Below are 19,786 nucleotides of genomic sequence, written 5' to 3' on the forward strand. Positions count from 1 at the left end.
ATATATGTATATTGTGAAATGATTATCAGGATAAGTTTAGTTAACATGTATCACCACATGTAGTTACAAGTTTTTTTCTTGTGATAAGAACCTTTAAGATTTACTCTCTTAGCAATTGTGAATATACAATACAGTATTATTAACTATAGTCACCATGCAGTACATGTCATCCCCAGGACTTATCTCATAACTGGAAGTTTGTACCTTTTGACTACCTTCACCCATTTTGCCCACCCCCCACCTCTTGCCTCTGGTAACCACAAATCTGATGACTGTATCTATGAGTTTGGGCTTTTTTAAAGATTCCACGTATAAGTGAGATCATATGGTATTTGTCTTTCTCTGTCTGACTTATCTTGCTTAGCACAATGCCCTCAAGGTCCATCCATGTTGCTGTAAATGACAAAGTTTCCTTCTTTTTTGTGGCTGAATAATATCTCATTGTATATCACACCTTCTTTATCCAGTCATCCGACACTGGACTCTTAGGTTGTTTCCATGTCTTGGCTACTGTAAATAATGCTGCAATGAACATGGGAGTGTAGATATCTTTTCGAGATAGTGATTTTATTTCCTTTGGGTAAATACCCAAAAGTAGGATTGCTGGATCATATGGTAGTCCTATTTTTAACTTTTTGAGGAACCTCCCTTTATTCATAGTGGCTGCACCAAGTTATGTTCCCACCAACAGTGCACAAGGGTTCCTGTTTTTTTTAAGTTATGGTAAAATACACCACAATAACATAAAATTTACATTATACCTTATAGCATAAAATTTGCCATTTTTACCATTTTTAAGTGTACAGTTCAGTGGTATGAAGTACATTCACATTGTTATGCAATCATCACTAGCATTTATCTCCAGGACATTTTTCATTTCCTCCAACTAAAACTCCATACCCATTAAATAACAACTCCCCATTCTCCCCTCTCCCAAGCCCCTGGCAACCACTGTTCTACTTTCTGTCTCTGTGAATTTGACTACTCTAAGTAGCTCATGTAAGTCAGATGATAGAATATTTTTCCTCTTGTGACTGGCTTATTTCACTTAGCATAATGTCCTCAAGGTTCATACATGTTGTAGCATGGGTCAGAATTTCCTTTCTTTTTAAGGCCGAGTAATATTCCACTGTAGGTATATACCACATTTTGCTTATCCATTTATCCATAGATGGACACTTGGATTGTTTCCATGTTTTAGTTATTGAGGATAATGCTGTCGTAAACATGGGTGTACAAATATGTTTGAGTCCCTGATTTCAATTCTTTGGAGTGCATAACCAGAAGTGGAATTGCTGGATCATATTGTAATGTATTGTCAATTTTTTGAGGAATGGCTATACTATTTTCCATAGCTCTGCACTATTTTATATTCTTACCAGCAGTGCACAACAGTTTCAATTTCTCCACATCCTACTCAACGCTTATTATTTTCTGTTGTTATTTTTGTTTTTTGCGTTTTTTTTCTATAACAGCCTTCCTAATGGGTGTGAAGTGGTATCCCATTGTGGTTTTGATTTGCATTTCCCTAATGATTAGTAATGTTGAGCATGTTTTCATGCGCTTATTGGCCATTTGTATATCTTCTTTGGAGAAAAGTCTTTTCAAGTCCTTTGCCCATTTTAAAATCAGATTGTTTTTTCATTGTTGATTTGTAGGAGTTCTTCATACATTCTGGATATCAATCCTTCATCAGATATATGATTTACAAATATTTTTCTCCCATTCTGTGAGTTGCCTTTTCACTCTGTTGATAGTTTCCTTTTGTGCATAAAAGGTTATCATTTTGATGTTTTTCAATTTATCTATTTTCTCTTTTTTTATCTTTTTATCTTTTTATCTATGTCTCTTTTTCCTTTTTTAAATCCTACCTAGCCCATCTCTTTGATTAAGCATTCTCAGCCATCATTGAGGACTCTGACCTCTGTATTCCAACTTATTTCTAAGTTTCTGAAGGTAATGACGTATTGTGCAACTTCCTCTTAAGTGTTTGGGGGGTATATTAGCTCCCTTGAAAAGTGTTGACTTAATAAACCTAAATATATTTAGTGGCAGCAAATGTTATTTGTTCAGTTAATAGTTGATGGGTGGATAGATGAATGAATAAATGAAGAGTGAATCCAGGGACATACAGTCAGGTCTCTCTTCACCCCAGGTTATTCACATTCTGATATTCTCAGACAAACCACTGTGTGCAGGGTACTGGGCATCCTCTGGTGGGCTCAGGGAACAAGGGGATTGGACTGCCCTCTTCAGCAGCTTGTGAAGTTGACTCCTGAAGACGGTGGCTGTCTGAGCCAGAGCCTGAGAACTACTAACGTGAAAACGGAGGAGAATGTGGCACTTGGGCCTTCTTTAACCTACTTTCACTGCATCTGAGAACAGGAAATCAAATTAGTCCTGCTCACAATGGTTTATAAAACTGATTTTAGTAGATCTATCTTCTCAGCGAGGCAGACAACCTGTGTTCCCAGGTACACCTGAATTTAAGTAACAGATGTATTCCTAAAATTAACTCAATTACTCATTTATTCAGCACCTAATAATAATATCATATACCATGTATGTGTTGGGCACCATGCTAGGTGTTTTAAAAGCAGTATTTCTTCTAATTCGCTCCAAAACTCTATATGTTTTTATTCCAATGATAGAGATAGGGAAACTGAGTCTTAAGGAAATGAAATACCTTGCCATGGGTCCCACATGTAGTAGTGGAAGAGCTGGGATTCTCACTCAAGAAGAGCATCCTCTTAGTTGGATTCCCTATTTAGTACGCTGCCTACTATGCGCTAGATGCTAGAGACATAAAGACGAGGCGGCTATCATTGCCCATGGAAGTGTAGTGATAGAGGTGTGCACAGGAGATTAGGAGGACAACAGGGAGGACTACCTGCCTCTCTGGGTGTTTAGCGAGTCAGGGAAGGCTTCCTAAGGAGGTTGAGCTAGTCTTAGAGGAAAAGGTAGTGCTGGAAAGGAAGAGTAGACATCTCATTGTTCTGCCAGCCCAGCACCATGCCCTACTAGGAATGATATCCCTCTTCTTTCGAGAACCTTCCCACCGTGGGATTCCTCTATGATCTTACAAAGTCCCTCACTCTGGTTGAGTGGTCTAGGGGTTGACACCAACCTAAGGCCAGGCCAATCATAGAGTTTCCCTAGGATTTTTCAAACCAAAACTCAGAACAAACATCTATCTTTATCTAATGGTAGAAATTGAAGAAGGAAACCCAGGGGCTGATCATTTGGAGGGATGATCTTGTGTGAGGCTGAGACAAAGAGAGAACAGGGACCAGAGGTAGGGAGAGAGTCTTGGTAGCTTGCTCTTTCTCTGGCTTGGTGGTTTAATCATTTCTTGAATAAGCAAGACAAATCTGTATTCCTCTGACATATTCTCCTTTTGCCTCAGTGGCTCCATTGAGGTTTCTATCACTTTCCACCATAAGAGCCCTAATATGCTTACTCAGTAATAGGCAAGGATGGGTGACTCCAGAGAGCAAACCAGGAAATGTATCAGAATCAGAGCAAGAGGAGAAGGGAGGAGCCCACAGTAGTTTGGCATTTGTCAGTGTATTCAAGACAAGAAGTGGCAAATGATGAGGCTAATAGGTTGGCAGAAACCTGATCACATGGCCTGGGTGTCTTTCATACAGGACTTTGGACTTGATCCTGTATCTATCTTGTTCCTTCGTCAGGATTCTAAGCAGGCATTAGGCAGAGGTTCTGCGAACTGTACTATAAGTACTAGTAATTAAGAGGTTCTTAACTTGAGAGTCACAGGTAGCTTCAGTTGTCCCCAAACATTCTGAAACAGCATGAAAAGTCTGTGGATGTGCAAAGTCTGTGTCTTTGTTGTTTTGCTATGAAAACGATCCCTAACTTTCATCAGATACGAAAGGAGTCCCTGACCCAAAATATGTTATGAACTATGTTCAGGCACTTTCGGGAATAACTGACTTCAAATATGCACGCAAATCTCATTTCCCCCCTAGTTTCCTCACAACTCTAACAAAACTGTTCAGCAAAGAGAAAATGCTCCATAACTGTTCGTTTGGAACTGTCTTAAATACGGATTCTCTTTTTAGGTTCATGAAAAAATATAAAGAGATGATATAGACCTGCTTATTTACACGGATTTTAACCGGGAATACTGGATATGACCTCCACCCTTGTTCTTGGTTTGGGCAGCCTGACCAGACCTGCAGGCTCTCGGAGGTGGCAGCCGAGGTACCACCACTGTCCCCGAAAACCAGTTCCAAGCATCCTTGTCCGTCCACCTGTAGGTGGAGTGACTACAAGTCCCGGGAGGCGCCGCGCTCGGAGCCAGGGCGAGGCGGGGCGGATCGCCGCAGTGACGTCACCGTCCCGGGGCGGGCCGGGGGAGGGCGAGGCGGAGGGGAGGGGCGGGCCGGGGAGGCGGCCGGGCGCGCTGGTGCTGATGCAGGATGGCTGAGCGCGCAGGAGCCCGGGAGGTCTGAGCCGGGCGAGGCTCGCTCCGTGCGCATCGCCTCATTCGCCCGCCGCGTGGTCGCGGGCAGGTGGGCCCGGGGCGCAGCGCGGGGCCAGGGCAGGGCAGGGGAGGCAGGTCTGCAGCCGGCGGGGCCGGAGGCTGACAGACTGCCCACCTACCCGGTCTCGGAGCGGCCGGAGCTGCCCAGCCTGCCGAGTTCGCGATGACCTGCTGAGAAGCTTCGTTGGAGGCTGCAGGAGGCGGCCTCGCCGAGGGCGGTGCGGTTCGCGGCCTCCTCCCTCGTCGTGCCGAGCCCCGGCCCCCCACCCATCCCCGCGCCCTCTCCCTGCCTCCGGCCGAGATGGCGGATCCAGCCGAATGCAGCATCAAAGTGATGTGCCGGTTCCGGCCCCTCAACGAAGCGGAGATCCTCCGCGGGGACAAATTCATCCCCAAATTTAAAGGCGATGAGACTGTGGTGATCGGGGTAAGTGACCGGGGCGTCTGGCCTCCCCTCCAGCTTCGCGCCCCAGCCCTGCGCCCCGACGCCCCAGACCGAGCAGAGATGCTCGGGCCGCCCCTTCGGACGTCCCTGCCGGGCTACCTGCTCTAGTGGACTTGACGAGAGACCCCCCCCTCCCCCCTGCCCTATAGTTCCCTCCCGGACGGGTGGAGGGGCAACTGGGGACCGCGAGGTGGGCCCCAAGTGGTGAGGGTGGGGGTGCGGGTGGGGGGCGAGGAAGGGTTCGGCGCCGCCATTGTTCGCGGGGTGGGGGCCCGAGTGGGTCTATTGTTCCCAGCCCTGGCCACGCCGCGTGGGTGGTGTGTTCCGGGTACCCTCAAGCCGGGGTGCCCAAGCTCCCCTTAAAGTATGAGCTCTGCGGCTCACAAATGATTCCAGGCATCAGTTCGATATATCTAGCACTTTGCCTCTTCTTCCCAAGATCTTGGCAAAAGAAGAAAAAGAAAGGTACAGGAAAAATTCTGGTCTCGGCTTGGAGCTCCCTGGGCCGTGTAGACAGGGCTCCCCGCGGCGTTTCACCTTGGAAGGAGTGGGGGTGGGGGGAACACTGGTGGCCTTGGTGTCCCTGGGAGGCCTGCTGTGTCTCCTGCTTCCTCTCAACCCAGGCTGCTCTGGAAGTGGAGCCTGGGTCAGACCCCTCCCCCATGGGGCGATCCCCCACCGGGTGTCCCTAGATCCTCGGATGTGCTTCGCGCTTGGTGGAGAGGAGCCGATGTGCTCACATCCACAGTGGGGCTAGGGGGCCCAGAGCGCAGCCAAATAGCCGTTCAGTGCCAAGAGCAGAAGTTAGTTTGTGTGGCTAGGGCCCCCCTCCCTCTTGATCTCCCTTCCCACCTTTCCCCACCCCCGACTTGGCTCCCTCGCCTCAGCCCGGGTTGCTGGTGGGGGAAGGGAATACCATTGGTTTTTAGTTCTTAAAGGAAGATGTCAAAAGAAATAAACCAGCCTTCCCCCGCCCCTCCCCCCTCCACTGTCCCCAGCGTGTGTAGCTGACGGTGCCCTCTTTGTATGCGAGCCGCGTGGGGAGGGACCGAGTTAATGGGAGCCTCCAGATCCCCGCTGACACGTTCCTGGCAGCCCGCTCGAGGCTGCTGATGCAGCCTTCCCGTCCTCAGCATTGATTAAGTGATGTCATCCCGATCACTGAGCATGCTCCGACTGTCCCCCTCCCTCCCATTCCCCCAGTGGCTGGTGTATTTAGGTCAAGTGATTGACAGGTGACAATTTACCAAGGGTCTCTGCCGGAGTCCAGCAGCCTTTCTCAAGCCCCAAGGGCTGAGGTTTCCTGGCCCCAGCAGTCCCTAGCTAAGGTTGTGCCGCAGTCCCTGCGAAGGGCTCTGGGGACTAGCAGGTGCTAGCTGTACCGGAAGGCTGTCGCTCCCCGTGCACGGGGAACCCAGGCAAGGCTCTGGCCTCGAGGGCTTTATCTTGTACCTCCCTTAGGAAGGCAGCTCCCCTTTGATGACCCCATTTCCCCTCCCCATTTTCACAGCCATCAGGAAACCATCACCTCTGAATGCTGTGTACATGGGCGTTCATTTTGAGAGCTGACCTATGAGGGCAGGAAAGAGGGGTTTCTCTGCTTAGTGTGAAATTGAAGAGATGTATGCTACAATTATTGATGAGGAGGAAAATTCTATGCTTAATGGCAGATAGGAGATAGTGACATATCTATGGCCAGTACATGGGGCAGATAGTAGCTTGTTTGGGCTACACCTCTCAGCTGGGATCAGCAGACAGTCTGATTTGCTGTTTCCTAAACCAGCCTGTGGTTTAGATACAGTGGGAGTTACTGGGGACATCTAGTCCCTGCCCCTTGCCTTGTAACAATTTTTAAACAAATAATTGTGCAGGACTAGAATTTGTTCTGTGATCCTTTTTTTTTTTTCTAGGGGTTTTAAAGAAAAGGCTAGAGAAGTTTCTTCTTCTTCTTCCTCTTCTTCTTCTTTCTCCTCTTCCTCTTCTTCTCCCTATTCCTCTTCCTCCTCCTCTTTCTCCATCTTCTAACAGTGATATACCAGGACTAATGATGTGGAGTAGTAAGTCGTCCTTTTTGATCTGTGTGCAAGGCAGAGATCCTTAACTTAGGGTTATCCTTCTTTAATATTATTACGTTACTGAGTAATTTATTTCCCATCTAAATGTGCATATGTTGTTGACTAAATAAGTGGAAACAAAGTCATCATAAAAAATAATTTAAACAAAAAATTGTGGATGTGAATACACATGTCGCTCTTCAGCTGTAAAGTGAAATCTTTGCTCATCTTACTATAATCCTTTAATACAACAATTTTCAGTTTTCTTTGATAAATTTTTATTGAAATAAAGCATTCATATAGAAAAGTATTATCATAAGTGTACAGCTTGGTCAGTTTTTATAAAGTAAACACTTCCTTGTAATCACCTCTCAGACCAAGAAACAGACATTTCAGGACCCGAGAAGTCCCCCTGGTGTGCCTCCCAGTCTCTTGTTCCGCCTGCTTCAGGGTAACCACTATTCTGACTTCTAATGTCATAGATTAGTTTTGCTTGATTTTTAAAAAAACTTTATATGCGTAAAACCATACGGTATGTTTGCCTTTGTGTGTGGCTTCTTGTACTCCACATTATGCTTGTCAAGTACATCCACGTTGTGGTGTGTAGCCGCAGTTTACCATCATTGTTCTGTAGTATCCCATTGTGTGAATATACCACAATTTATTTATCCCTCAACTGTTGGTAGATATTTGGGTCATTACCGTTTCTAGGCTAATACGGACGGAGCTGTTATGAACATTCTTTTACATGTCTTTTGGTGAGTGTGCGTACAGGATGGAAGACTGCCAGATGCTGAAGAGTGTTCGGACTTGGGTTGGCATGTGCAAGGACCCTTCCCATTCCTAATTAATAATGTGTAACTAAAGGAAATGACAGTTCTGGCAGCCTGTATCATGCTTTATAAGCTGAGTAGAATGGCTCCCAAGTCAGTTCAGTTGGAACCAGCCCACATGGCTCAGTGGCAGAACTGTAGAGGCAGGTGGAGACTATCTAAGGTGGGCTCTCCCTTCTCTCCTTGCTGGGGCGCAGAATTCTAGGGATGATCAAAGAAACCTAGAACCATCCAGAAATGTCAGTCACCTTCACTCACAACAGAGACAAGTAAGAAATGAATTTCGGTGGAGTTAGCCCAAATTCAGAATCCCAGAAATTCTTTTTGGTTTTGAAACTGGGCTGATTTTTTTTTTCTTTAAAGTCCTGTTCAGTTCTTATGGAGATCTATGCTAAGAAGGGGATTTTGTAGGTAGAGTTTGTAGATTTCTCTTTTTAAGAAAATGTCCTGTCTTGGAGAAATCCTCTCTATCATTCTTGTAATTTTTCATCTCCTGTGCCAAGCTTTCTTTCCCTGATCACCCTCGCCACGGTCTCTCCCACTAGGGACTCCTGTAGCATTTGTTTTATGTATGATCTCATAATTATTTGGCTTTCAATTATTGTTAGCTTTGACCATATGTCTGTGACATTGTAAGCCATGTGTAGAGACAAAGACCATCCATGTTTTGCTTCTTCGTCCTTCCTGGGACCTTGGCCATAGAAGGCACTTAATATTTATTGATCTCTTTGTTGAGTCTAGAAATCTTTACTTTGGTATATTTAACTTATTTTATGAACTTTTAATTGGCTGTTGGCTGTGGGGAGTAGTTAAAAAACAATTTTAAAGAGAAATGCTATTCCTTTGAGCAGACCTGGTAAGATAGTATATACTATATTTAAATGCTATAAGAAGATTGGGAAAGAACTGCATTCAGCTTAGTTAAAAATTAGGAGAGCTAATGACATTGTTGGTGACTTAAAAGTGGAGGGTGGGGATGGTTTACTGACTAGAAAAGGGACTCTACATTAATTCTTCAGAGAAAAATAATGGATTTATAGCATTTCTTGGAGTACTCCTCCATAGCTGCTAAAAATCCTGGTGAGTCATCCATTACTTTGGGCTCTGCCTATTGGTGGTGATGCATCTGTATCGATGGAAACTCTCTGTCTTGGAGAGTTCCCAGTAAGGTTCTTTGAAATGGACTTTCACACTCATTTTGGGCTTTCCTCTTGTTCGTAGTCCTGGGAAAGCAGGTCTTGCTAAAGATGGGTGCTTCTTCCTGAGGTAACGTAAGTTCCAACCTATTTGAGAGCTAAGGCAAGACATTAGCCGCAAACCCTGAGCTGGGCAGTAGCATGGAAAGCGGCCTCAGTCTGCAGGCACTTAGATTAGTTCTGGGCAGTGGATGGACCAGGAAGGTGGGGGCTGGGACAGAGACCAAATTCCAAGCCTGGGTCATCATTGTGGAGGTTAAGTGCTAAGGAAGTGAAAGAATATGGCTAGAACTTTTCTTTTTGTCCACAGTAATGGTCTTTAAAAGCAAGAACATTTAAAATTTTTCTTTTGAAATTTGTATACAGTAAAATCACTTTTTTTGATACAGAATTCCATCATAGGAAGTTTGGCAAATACATAGAGTTGTGTAACTATGCTGTATTAGTTTTCTATTGCTGCTGTAACAAATTGCCACAAATTTAGAGGCTTCAAACTCTACAAGTTTATTATGTACAGTTTCCATAGGTCAGAAGTCCATCAGCTCGACTGATTTCTCTGTTCAGAGTCTCATAAAGCCAAAACCAAGGTGTTCACAGGGCCATGCTCTTTTCTGGAGGGTCTAGAGGAATATCCATTTCTTTGCTTCTTCAGGTTGGCGGCAGAATTCAGTTCTTTGTGGTTGTAGGACTGAGGTCCCCATTTCCCCGCTGGCTGCGAGCCCAGGCTGTTGTTAGCTTCCAGAGGCTACTCTAGGTTCTAGGCATATGGACCCCTTCCTCCATCTTTAAAGCCAGCAACAGGTTGAGTCCTCTCATGCTTCAAATCTCTCCTGCCCCTTCTAACATGGCATATCTCACTTACTCACTCTTCTGCCTCCCTCTTCCTTTTTTGTTTGTTTTTTTTAAGTGAGGAAGATTGGCCCTGAGCTAACATCTGTGCCAGTCTTCCTCTATTTTGTGTGTGGGATGCTGCCACAGCATGGCTTGATGAGCAGTGTGTAGGTCTGCACCTGGGATCCAATTGCACGAACTCGCTGAATTGGAACATGTGAACTTAACTACTACACCACTGGGCCAGCCCCTCCCTCTTCCACTTTTAAGGGCATATGTGATTACATTGAGGGTGCCTAGATAATCTGGGATAATCGCCCTATTTTAAAGTCAGCTAATTAGCAACTTTAATTCTATCTGCAAAGTCTCTTTTACTCTGTAACATTAGCATAGTCACAGATACCAGGGATTAGAGTGTGAACATATTTTGGGGCCATTATTCTGCCTCCCACACATACCACCATAATCAAGATGCAAAACAGTTCATTGCTCAAAAAAAAAAAAAAGCTGTCATAACACCTCTCACCTCTCTGTGGTCAAACCTTTTCCCTCTCTTAATCCCTGGCAACCACTTATTTGTTCTTCCTCTCTATAATTTTGCCTTTTCCAGATTGTCACAAAAGTGGAGTAATACATTAAGTATCTTTTTGAGTCTTTCACTTAATAACTCTTGAGATTTATGTTGTTGTCACATGTATCAATAGTTCATTCCTTTTTATTGCTTAGTGATATTCTATTATATAGGTATCCCACAGTTTGTTTACCCACTCACCTGTTGAAGGACATTTGGGTCGTTTCCAGTTTGGGGTGATTATGAATAAGCCTGCTATAAACTTTTGTGTGAGTATAGATTTTTATTTCTCTTGGATAAATACCCAGGAGTGGGATTGCTAGGTCACATAATAACCAAATGTTTAACTCTAAGAAACTGCCACACAGTTTTCCAAAGTGGTTGTACAATTTTGCATTCCCACCTAAAAGCAGGAACATTTTAAGCCAGAGTTTTAAAGAGCTTATTCAGTCCCTTTGTCTAAGTGAATACTAATAGTAGTGTCTAGTAGTGTCAAGATATATGGGTCCTTTATTCCTCTGTGTCCTAAGTTCAGAGATGTTTGTATTACCTGGAAATTAATTAGTAGTTTCCTGTAAACATACCCTCTGAAACCCTGGAAGGAGTGAACACAAGAAAACAGCATGTGCCACTGGAGGCCACTCCTTGTTCATGGTGAGGACACAGCTGGTAGTACATAAATGAATGGGGTTGTTAGAGGCAGCAGGGAGAGTCAGACAGAACTGAGTGTAGATTCACTAGCTAGCTGTGGGGCTTTTTTCAAGTTGCTTAGCTTTTTTGGGCCTCAGTTTGCTCATATTTAAAGTGGAGATAATTGCTTATCTCACAGGGTCGTTAGGATGAAATAAAAATGGAATGGTTGAAACTGCATCTGGCACAGAGAAAATAATAAATGTTAATTAGCTCCCATATTTCTTATTCCCCTTGTAATTTTCCCCATTTTCAGAATTTGCTTTGCTCCCCAAAATTACTGCCCTTAGCTCTGTCTGTTTCCTGAAAACCTTTGTTGCATCCCCATTTCTTAGGCATTTGTTCACCCCATTTTCCTACTTGGAATAGCCACTCTTTCTGGCTTATTTGTGGAATTCCTATCCATCCATGAAGGCAGACCTCATGCTCCATTTACTTATAGACTATATCAGTTGTTCCTTTTAATCTGCAATGATCGTGTATAAGATTGCATGTGTGTGTGTGTGTGTGTTTGTGCAAATTATAAGCTTCTTAAGGGGCAAGAGCTGTTTTTTAAATTGTCTCCTTTACTGTAGTTGTGCAGTTGCTTAGTAAGTATCTTGATTGGAAGGTTTCTTTCTCCCCTGTTCCATGCCTGGAATCAAGACTCCATAAATGCCAATTTCTGCGTTTCCTTAAATAACTTGGGTGTTGCTGGGGATTTCCCTCTGCCTCCACCTGGGCTTCTTTGGCCGAGCTCCCCTATTTAATGACAATATTCTCCATTCTCAGCTCTTCTCTTTCATTTTCACTAAAGTCTCTATTTTTGTGACTGAGAAAGCTCCTCCTTTAACCTATTTGCTGCACATCAACCAAGTTCCTTATAGTAGGAATTGAATTGTTGAGTTTGTGGTTATTTGCAAATATTCCAGAGAGCTTGGGAGAAAATGGAGTTTGGATTCATCATAGTATCTCCCCAGCACCAAACCTGGATGTGAGTCAGCCCAGGATGCATTCCCAGCTCTGCTACTCCTTGGCTGTATGAAATTGGACCAGTTGCTAAACCCACTAAGTTTCAGTATCCTGGCCTGTGAAATAGGGATAATAACACTCTTCACCTGTAGGGTCGCTCTGATGTTTATACCAGCTAATGCATGGAGAGTGCTGAGCACAGTGCCTAGCATTTAGCAGGTATTCTGAAAATGTATGCTATTGTAAGACCCACTGTTGGTTATTTCTCTGCACTGTTGTCAGACTGACTAATCTGGGGAAAGCCCAGAACCTTCAGAGGTTCCCTGGTGCCCTCAGGTTGTGTTAAAGAAAAAATTACTCTGACACTTGTGAAGAGTTGGGAAGACTTGTGGTAGGTATCAAAACAATTGCAATGGGGGAGAGAAATCAGGTTCAACTCTAAATACAAGTGGAGCAGATTGGGGGGGTCGGTGGGTAGACAATCACTAGGGGGTGACATCAAGGGTAGGGGGAATTCTTGATAAACTGGCCTAACCAGATATCAAGGTAAGAAGATAGCAGTGTTGAGGTATCGAAGGTGATGAGATATTGAGGGTGGGAGGGATTCTCTCTAAACTGCCTTAGCAGGATTCTTGCTAACACTAGACTCTGCAGGGACAGACATGGAAGTCCAAGGTTGAGGCCCAGTCAAGAAGAGGGCTTCAGAGGAGCCTGACTAAAGCGTGGTCAGAGAGAGGGTCTTTGTCAGTTGGAACCCAGATGCTTCAATGGGGCATTTGAGGCCCTCCATGCTTAAGGACATGCATACATAAAGGTGGGCCTGCCTACCTTCCTAACCTTACCCCCTTACCCTGTGTTCCTACGGCGCACCCATTCTCCCAAAAGGTTAGGCTGCTCAGTGCTCGTCTGTCTCCCCCCAGCTGCTCTCATTCCACGTGCCTGGGTGACTGTCCTCCAAGCGTACCTGCATGGTAAACATCCACTTGACTTGAGGATCTCATCCCATGGTGCCTTCTCTGAAACTTTTTCTGGCCAGCCCCTCTCCCCCTCCCCCTTGGCCAGGTTGGACACTTCCTCCTGTGCACACCACGTGCCAGTCACAACTCCCGCCTGGCCTCCCCTAGTACTGCATTTCATTTATTTGGGTATATATGTCCTTTCCTCCAATTAGACTGATAACCCTTTGAGGTCAGGAAATGTGTGCTATTTATTTCCATCTTCAAGTCCTGGAACAGTGCCCAGATCGGGACAGTTGCTCAGTACAAGATGTCTTTTGAAAGAAATGGAAGAAGGCTGACCCACCTGGGCTGTCAGATGTTGGAGCCTGGGGTTATTTGCTTGGATTATTATCTTGACCTCTGTCCAGCTCTGATCACTCATCTCTCCTATTTTGGACATCTTCAGGGTTTTATTGTTGTTGTTTTCTTAAAAGAAATAGCTTTTTCAGGGGTCCTAATATAGTCCAGGTCCATTGAAAAAAAATTCAGACCATGCAGAAACGCATGAAGAAGAAGGTAAAAATCACTTTTAATTTTATGAACCAGAAAACACCATTGATAACTTTATTGTATATTCCAGCTCTTTTCTAACCTATAAAAAAACATACCTTGTTTTAAAACAAAGATATGATTTTATACAATCTATTTTGAAACCCACTATTTTACTTAATGGCATACCTCAGACATCAGCATTTTTAAAGTTTGCATATAATTCCGTCATATGTCTAATCAATATTTTAACTATTTGCTATTGATAGACGTTTGGGTTTTTCTGTTGGTTTTTTTTTCCTGTTATAAACAAAGGTGTGATAAATATTGGTGCACACGTCTTTGTGCCCTTGCCCAATTATTTTGTTAGAATACATTCCTAGCATCAGGATTGCTGGGTGAAAGGATACAGATGATTCTAAGGTATCCCTAGTTTTTGAGGGGGAGCAATTTAGAAGACGGCGCATTATCTTCTGTTTTGTATGCTCACTTCTCTGCCCACCTCACGGAATCACTGCCAGTTTGTCTCTCTCATAAGGCACCCCTGTATACCTGAGCTAAATTTAATTCTCACCAAGAGTGTGTGCTTCTTCATGCACTGTTAACCCACAGATCCAGGACACAGCAATGCCTTCAGACTTTTAATGTAAACCATAGGATTTTGTAGGCTGTCTCTTGTCAGTTTTAATATCCTTAAGGATGTTGTTTCTTGGAGGTGATCAAAAGCTAAATCTCTCTCTTGAGGCAGAGAGAGATAGAGGCCACGATTATAGTCTTAAAGAAAAATGGGATGGATGCGCCTTTTTTCTTGGTGCTAACATTGAATGGCTGGTGATATCTCCTGGGCAATGGTGAGTTGAGAAGGGATAAAATAGCCCTCTCAAAGAAGCCCTAGAAAGAGCTGTTTTCCCCCTTCCCCCTTGATTACTAGCTACTCTTTTTAGAAACTTATTATATAAAATTTCAAACATACACCAAAGTAGAAAGAATAACAAAATGTACCTGCATGAATCCATCAACCAGTTTTAACCATCATCAATGAATGGGCCTGTCTTATCTTTTCTATACTCCCCTAACCTTTCCCCCCAAAATCACTCGATTGTTTTAAAATGAAATCTCATATCTCACATCATTTTATCCCTAAACTTCAAGATGTATCTCTAAAAGATCAGGACTCTTAAAATGACAGTAACATTCTCACAACTAAAATATGAACAATTCCTTAATGTCCAATAGCCCAGTTCCCTGCATTGCTTCATAAATTTCTCTTCCATTTGGCTTGCTCAAATCAGAACACTAGGTACTGTTGATTACAAGTGAGGAGAAAAAGAAACGCTCATACATACTGACCTTGAAACAAGAGGGAGGCTTTCTCTCTAGAGTCATGTGTGGCAATAGAAACACACAGAGCAATCAGGGCTGATCAAGATTTCCAGCCCATCTCCCTTAACACTGGTCACATCCTAGTTCTCCTTTATAATAAACCAATGCCGGCATTGTAGTGTCACCCAGAAAAGCTATTTAAAGAGCTTCATGCTTTATAGCTTTTTTCCGCTGCCGCTTCCCCTTGTTTTAGGTCTTGTGTAAATATCAGGAAAGCAGGCAGGGGTATCACTTGTTTGCATTCCAAGCTCATACCACCCTTATTAGATCGGTGCCACTACATTTATAGCATTTCTTTTAGGTGTGTCTAGGGCTATTAGTATTTATTTCCTTTCCAGTCAATGAATACCCATTCTTGATGTGAATTGAACACTGGAAAATAAATCCACAGAGCCAAAGGGAAAACATAGGTGAGAACAGAATTCAGTGCAACACAGTACTTTAAGGAGGAAGGTTTGTGGTTCTCTTTTTATGTTTCTTACTCCTTTTCTCATTAAAAACAAAACAAAACAAAAACTTTTGAAGGGAGATGTGATTGGAGAAAAAGTGCAAACAAAAAACAAATCTCAGTAACTTATGCTTTAATTTCCTTGATTGCAGGTTATGGTTGGAAGAGCTGCAGATCAATAATATTATTTTAGAAGCATTTGATTTACAGACCTTGGTTACACAATTCGGGATTGACAAATTCCAGGGACTCTTCCTTTCCCAGGCTCTCTCATAGAGCGATCTCTCCCATTTCCAGGTCTCATTTTGCCTCATGAGGAAATGAGAAGCAGTCTGCTTCCATTCTCTGAGGAGGTTATATCATAGGTTTTTTTGAACGAACTGTCTGGCACTTCAGTCCTCAGAGATTATTGATTGTCATCTGGGAACCTGGGTAAATAACAACTCCATCTGACATCAGAAACTGTGGATAGTCTTGGGGGAAGGGACTTCTGTTTCTCTTTCATGGCCGCCTTCTGCCCCACAGAGAGGAACAAATGCCAATCTGATTGGTCAGTGTCCAAACCTCTGTTGGTCCTGGTTATGGGTGGGCAGGATCCCACGTGAGACTGTCAGTTCCTTCCTGCGTCTGGCCTCAGCAGGGTCTGGCTTCCTGGGCAGCTTCCAGGGGCTGTTTTTCCATCTCCTCTCTGCTTGCTGCTCAATGGGTAAGTCATTCTGTGTCCACAGATTCAGGCCCATGTGGGCTGGTGTCAGGTTCAGAGGAGAGTGGGCTGCGGGATGGTGGTGTGGTGAGGGGAGGAGAGTGGAAAGACCACAGAAGTGTCCTCACTTGAGCCTTTGGCCGGGTTCGGTCTTAGGATGATGGGTGCTGGCGCCCTACCCAGCTGGTGCTTGCATACCTGCTATGTCACTATTCCTGTGTAGAGCAAACTCGCCCATCCAGCGAGGAGGAGGGTGCTGTCTGTTAGGAGAAGCTTCTGGGATTCTTGGGTCGCTGGTACTAGTGTCATCATGATAGCATCAAAACCTCCCCCTAACTATAATAGTTTGTTTATATAATATTTGTGAAAAGTAGACTTTAGAAGGGAAGTGTTTAGCTCTTCAGTAATAATTACTAAACAAGACAGCCTACTAATTATCTGCTTAAACAAGTGGGAAAAAAACACCCAAAGTACTATATCCTGGAGTAACAACACTTGCTTGCTCATGCGTTTGTTAAATGTTCCTTAATTAATATGGCTCTTGATAAAGATTGGCTTGAGGATCTATTTTAAACAATATTTTCTGGTCCAGACATTTATCCAGAAGAGCCCAAAGGGGTAAAATATGCAAGTATTACCTCCTTGGTTCTATTAAAAACAAATTTAAAGAGGAAACATACTGATTAATGGAAAACTTGAAATCAAATGAGTTCTTTATTACTATGAAAAATGTTTCGTTTTATAAGAGGTGTTTTATGCTCTGTGGAGTTTTGGGGGCTTCACTGCGGCACTGTGCTGTCCGGTGTGATAGCCACTAGCCTCATGTGACTGTTACACACTTTCGATGTGGCCTGGCCAAATCAGGATGTGCAGCAGATGTGAAACACACACTGGTGTTTGAAGACTTAGTACAAAAAAGGGAATGTAAACTGTCTAAATTTTTTGTATTCGTTACATGTTGAAATAATATTTTGGATAATTGGGTTAAATAACATTAGTAAAATGAATTTCTCCTTTCTCTTTTTACTCTTTCTAATGTGACTACTAGAAAATTTAAAGTTACACGTGTGGCTTGCATTTTTGGCTGGCATTATATTTCTGTGGGACGGCCCTGCTCTAACATTTAGATGCCGACATTCTGATTGTTTTTGCATTCACTTATTAATTTCAGTTCCACTTTGGTATATTGAGGGTCTGCTGTGTGCCAAGCTCAGTGCTAAGCATTGTGGACTTACTATGATAAGACAAGACAAGATCCTTGCCATCAAAAACCATAAATCTAATTTGAGAGGAGAAAGGAAGTAAAAGAAAAAAATTACGGTGATACGAGTGTCCAAAGAGAAGAGGAAACAGAGCCCTGTTGGAGTTAAAAAGAGAGAAAGCACATCCGGTTGTGTTCAGGGAAACCCCAGGCAGAGGGACCATCTGATACTTACCTTGAAGCTGGGGTAGGAATCTGCTTTTCAAATGTAAAATTTGCTGCTTTATCTTCAGTTACTTTGCAATTCTACCTAGCTGCTTTACAGGTTTCCTGTTGAATATTGTTGAGAAAAGATTTGAGAAGGGATGTGTACTGTAGCCTGGTCCATCTCTCTCCCATCACTTCCCACTCTCTCACAAGTATTGTGACATTGAGGATTGCAGCCAGGAGCTCCCGGGAGGAACGGCCCACACGTCCTGCTATAATTAAGTACCAGCCATTGGTGGCAGCAGGTTTGTGATGCATTTGTAGTGGGTAACATTGAGAACACCAAGAGGTGACACGGCGCGATGTCTTTGAAAAATGTCATGATGCCACCCTGCTCCCTGGCTCCCACAGCAGCTGGCCTGGGGACAGGACAGGCCTGCAGGCTTCACCCCTGCCCGCTGTGGGGCCGTGCTGCTCAGTCGGCCTCCCCCAGCCCCGGTTTTAATTTCCGGGGATGCCGCGGTGATTGCTAGGAATCAGGAAACCTCTTGTCCTGGAAATGCATTCTCTTTAGCACACCCTGTGGAACAAAAGCACCTTTGAGGAGGACCGCCAGTGCGAGACAGCACTGCTGTAGGAAACCAAGGAAACGCTGCCTTTGTCGCTCACAGGTGCCTTTTCTTTGTCCTGGTATCTGTGTGGGGGAGGTCACCTTGCAGGTGAAGGCCACACAGCTCTTTGGAGAAGGAGTTGGTTCTGCGCTGGAAAACCTCTCTTTCCCACCCCCACTCATGTCCCTGGTGGTCTGGATTGGTGCAGAATTGATTTTCCCTCCTTTGTAAACGGCGAAAATGCTGTGATGGTAAGAGGAAAGCACGGCAGCAACAAAACCAGCCGTAATCTCACTATCCTACATCATCCATTTTAATTTTTATATCCTCCTTTTTCCTCTCTTGGTTGACACTTAACATTTCAAGAAATGTATTTTCAACCATAGATATACAGTTCTGCCTTTTTTTTACCTCTTTTTACCTAAGCTTACTCCATAAATGGTTTTCCATGTTGTGTGTTATCTTCATGGATATAATTTTCAACGGTGACTTCTGTGTCCGTTGGGCTGATAGGTCACAATTTGCTAACCCATCTCACTGGTGTTGGTGTTCAGATCTCCAGGTTCCCCTTATTCTGGGTGATGGTTTAGTGACCATCTGCGTGCACAGACCTGTTTTCTTTTGTTGGGTTATTTCTAGAGAATGTTCTCCAGAAGTGGATTTCCTAGACTCAATGCTGTGAACATTTTAATGGATCCTATTAAATATTGTTGCTTTCTATAGGAGTCTACCAATTCCCATGGCCTCTGGGGATATGTGAGTGTCCCATTTGGCAGTGAATTCATTTTGAAGTAAAGGAGATTAATCATTTGAGAAGGTGATTTATAGAGCTGTGGTCTGGGATTCATGTGTCTTGGGTTTTGTTCCAGGTGTTGCCTCTGATTTATATGAATTTTAAACAAAAAGTATAACTATTTAGTGGTCTGCTTTATTTTGGAATATTGCTGTCAGTGGGTGCTTCCAGGGTTGGGCTGGGGGGTGGGGAGTGTCCTGGGCTATATAGAGGAAGGAAGGCCTCGGAAGGGTTGCTGCACTCCACCCCCAGCATCCATCAGAGAAATTGATTGGCGGTGGTGATTTACACTTGGGTTTAATTCAGGGCTCTCCTCATATGCTCAGATATAATTTTTTCTGCTCTTGCATTCTATGAGCTTCAGACCGTCTCTGTCCTAACAGCATCAAACATAGGATACATTTTGCAAGATGAGCTGGGACATCTGGTAGGAATCCATCCACCTGGGAGATGTGGTAGCACCACTTGAAAGAGGTGACTTCCTGTTTTGATGGTTATGTGTCCTCCAGGGATCAGCAGGCTCTTTAGTTCTGAGGTTGCCCCCCCATCCCCACCCCCCGCCAGGCTCATCATCCTGCAGGCATCACTAGCCAACCCAGGGCTGTGAGATGGGAACTAGAGTAAGGTAAACAAACAGAAAGGCAATAGGAAGATCTCTGGGCCAGGTGGAAAGAGGAAAGGAGCACTGTGGGCCCCTTCCTGGGTGTCTTTGTTCTACAGAAGACATGACACATTTCCTTTCTTACAAAATCTGCTTTGAATACAAAGTACTACCCTCTGTTGCATAGGTTTAGTCACTCTTTGTGGTGCCTTAATTATCATGTTGAATACCATTTATTTAAGAAACTAATTGGTTTGTGAAAAAGTTACCTGTA

General features: G+C 44.0%; 1 protein-coding gene across 1 annotated transcript in view; it reads left to right on the forward strand.

The window, feature by feature from the left end:
• The first annotated feature begins 4,428 nt into the window (after positions 1–4,428).
• KIF5C (kinesin family member 5C) overlaps positions 4,429–19,786 on the forward strand; it is a 146,826-nt gene continuing 131,468 nt past the window's right edge. Inside the window, exon 1 of the mRNA XM_046657649.1 lies at positions 4,429–4,934. Within this exon, the coding sequence (XP_046513605.1) occupies positions 4,809–4,934 (126 nt within the window). The 5' untranslated portion in view covers positions 4,429–4,808. The remainder of the gene's footprint in view (positions 4,935–19,786) is intronic.

The sequence above is a fragment of the Equus quagga genome, chromosome 4 (genome assembly GCF_021613505.1).
Source record: "Equus quagga isolate Etosha38 chromosome 4, UCLA_HA_Equagga_1.0, whole genome shotgun sequence".
Lineage (NCBI taxonomy): Eukaryota > Metazoa > Chordata > Mammalia > Perissodactyla > Equidae > Equus > Equus quagga.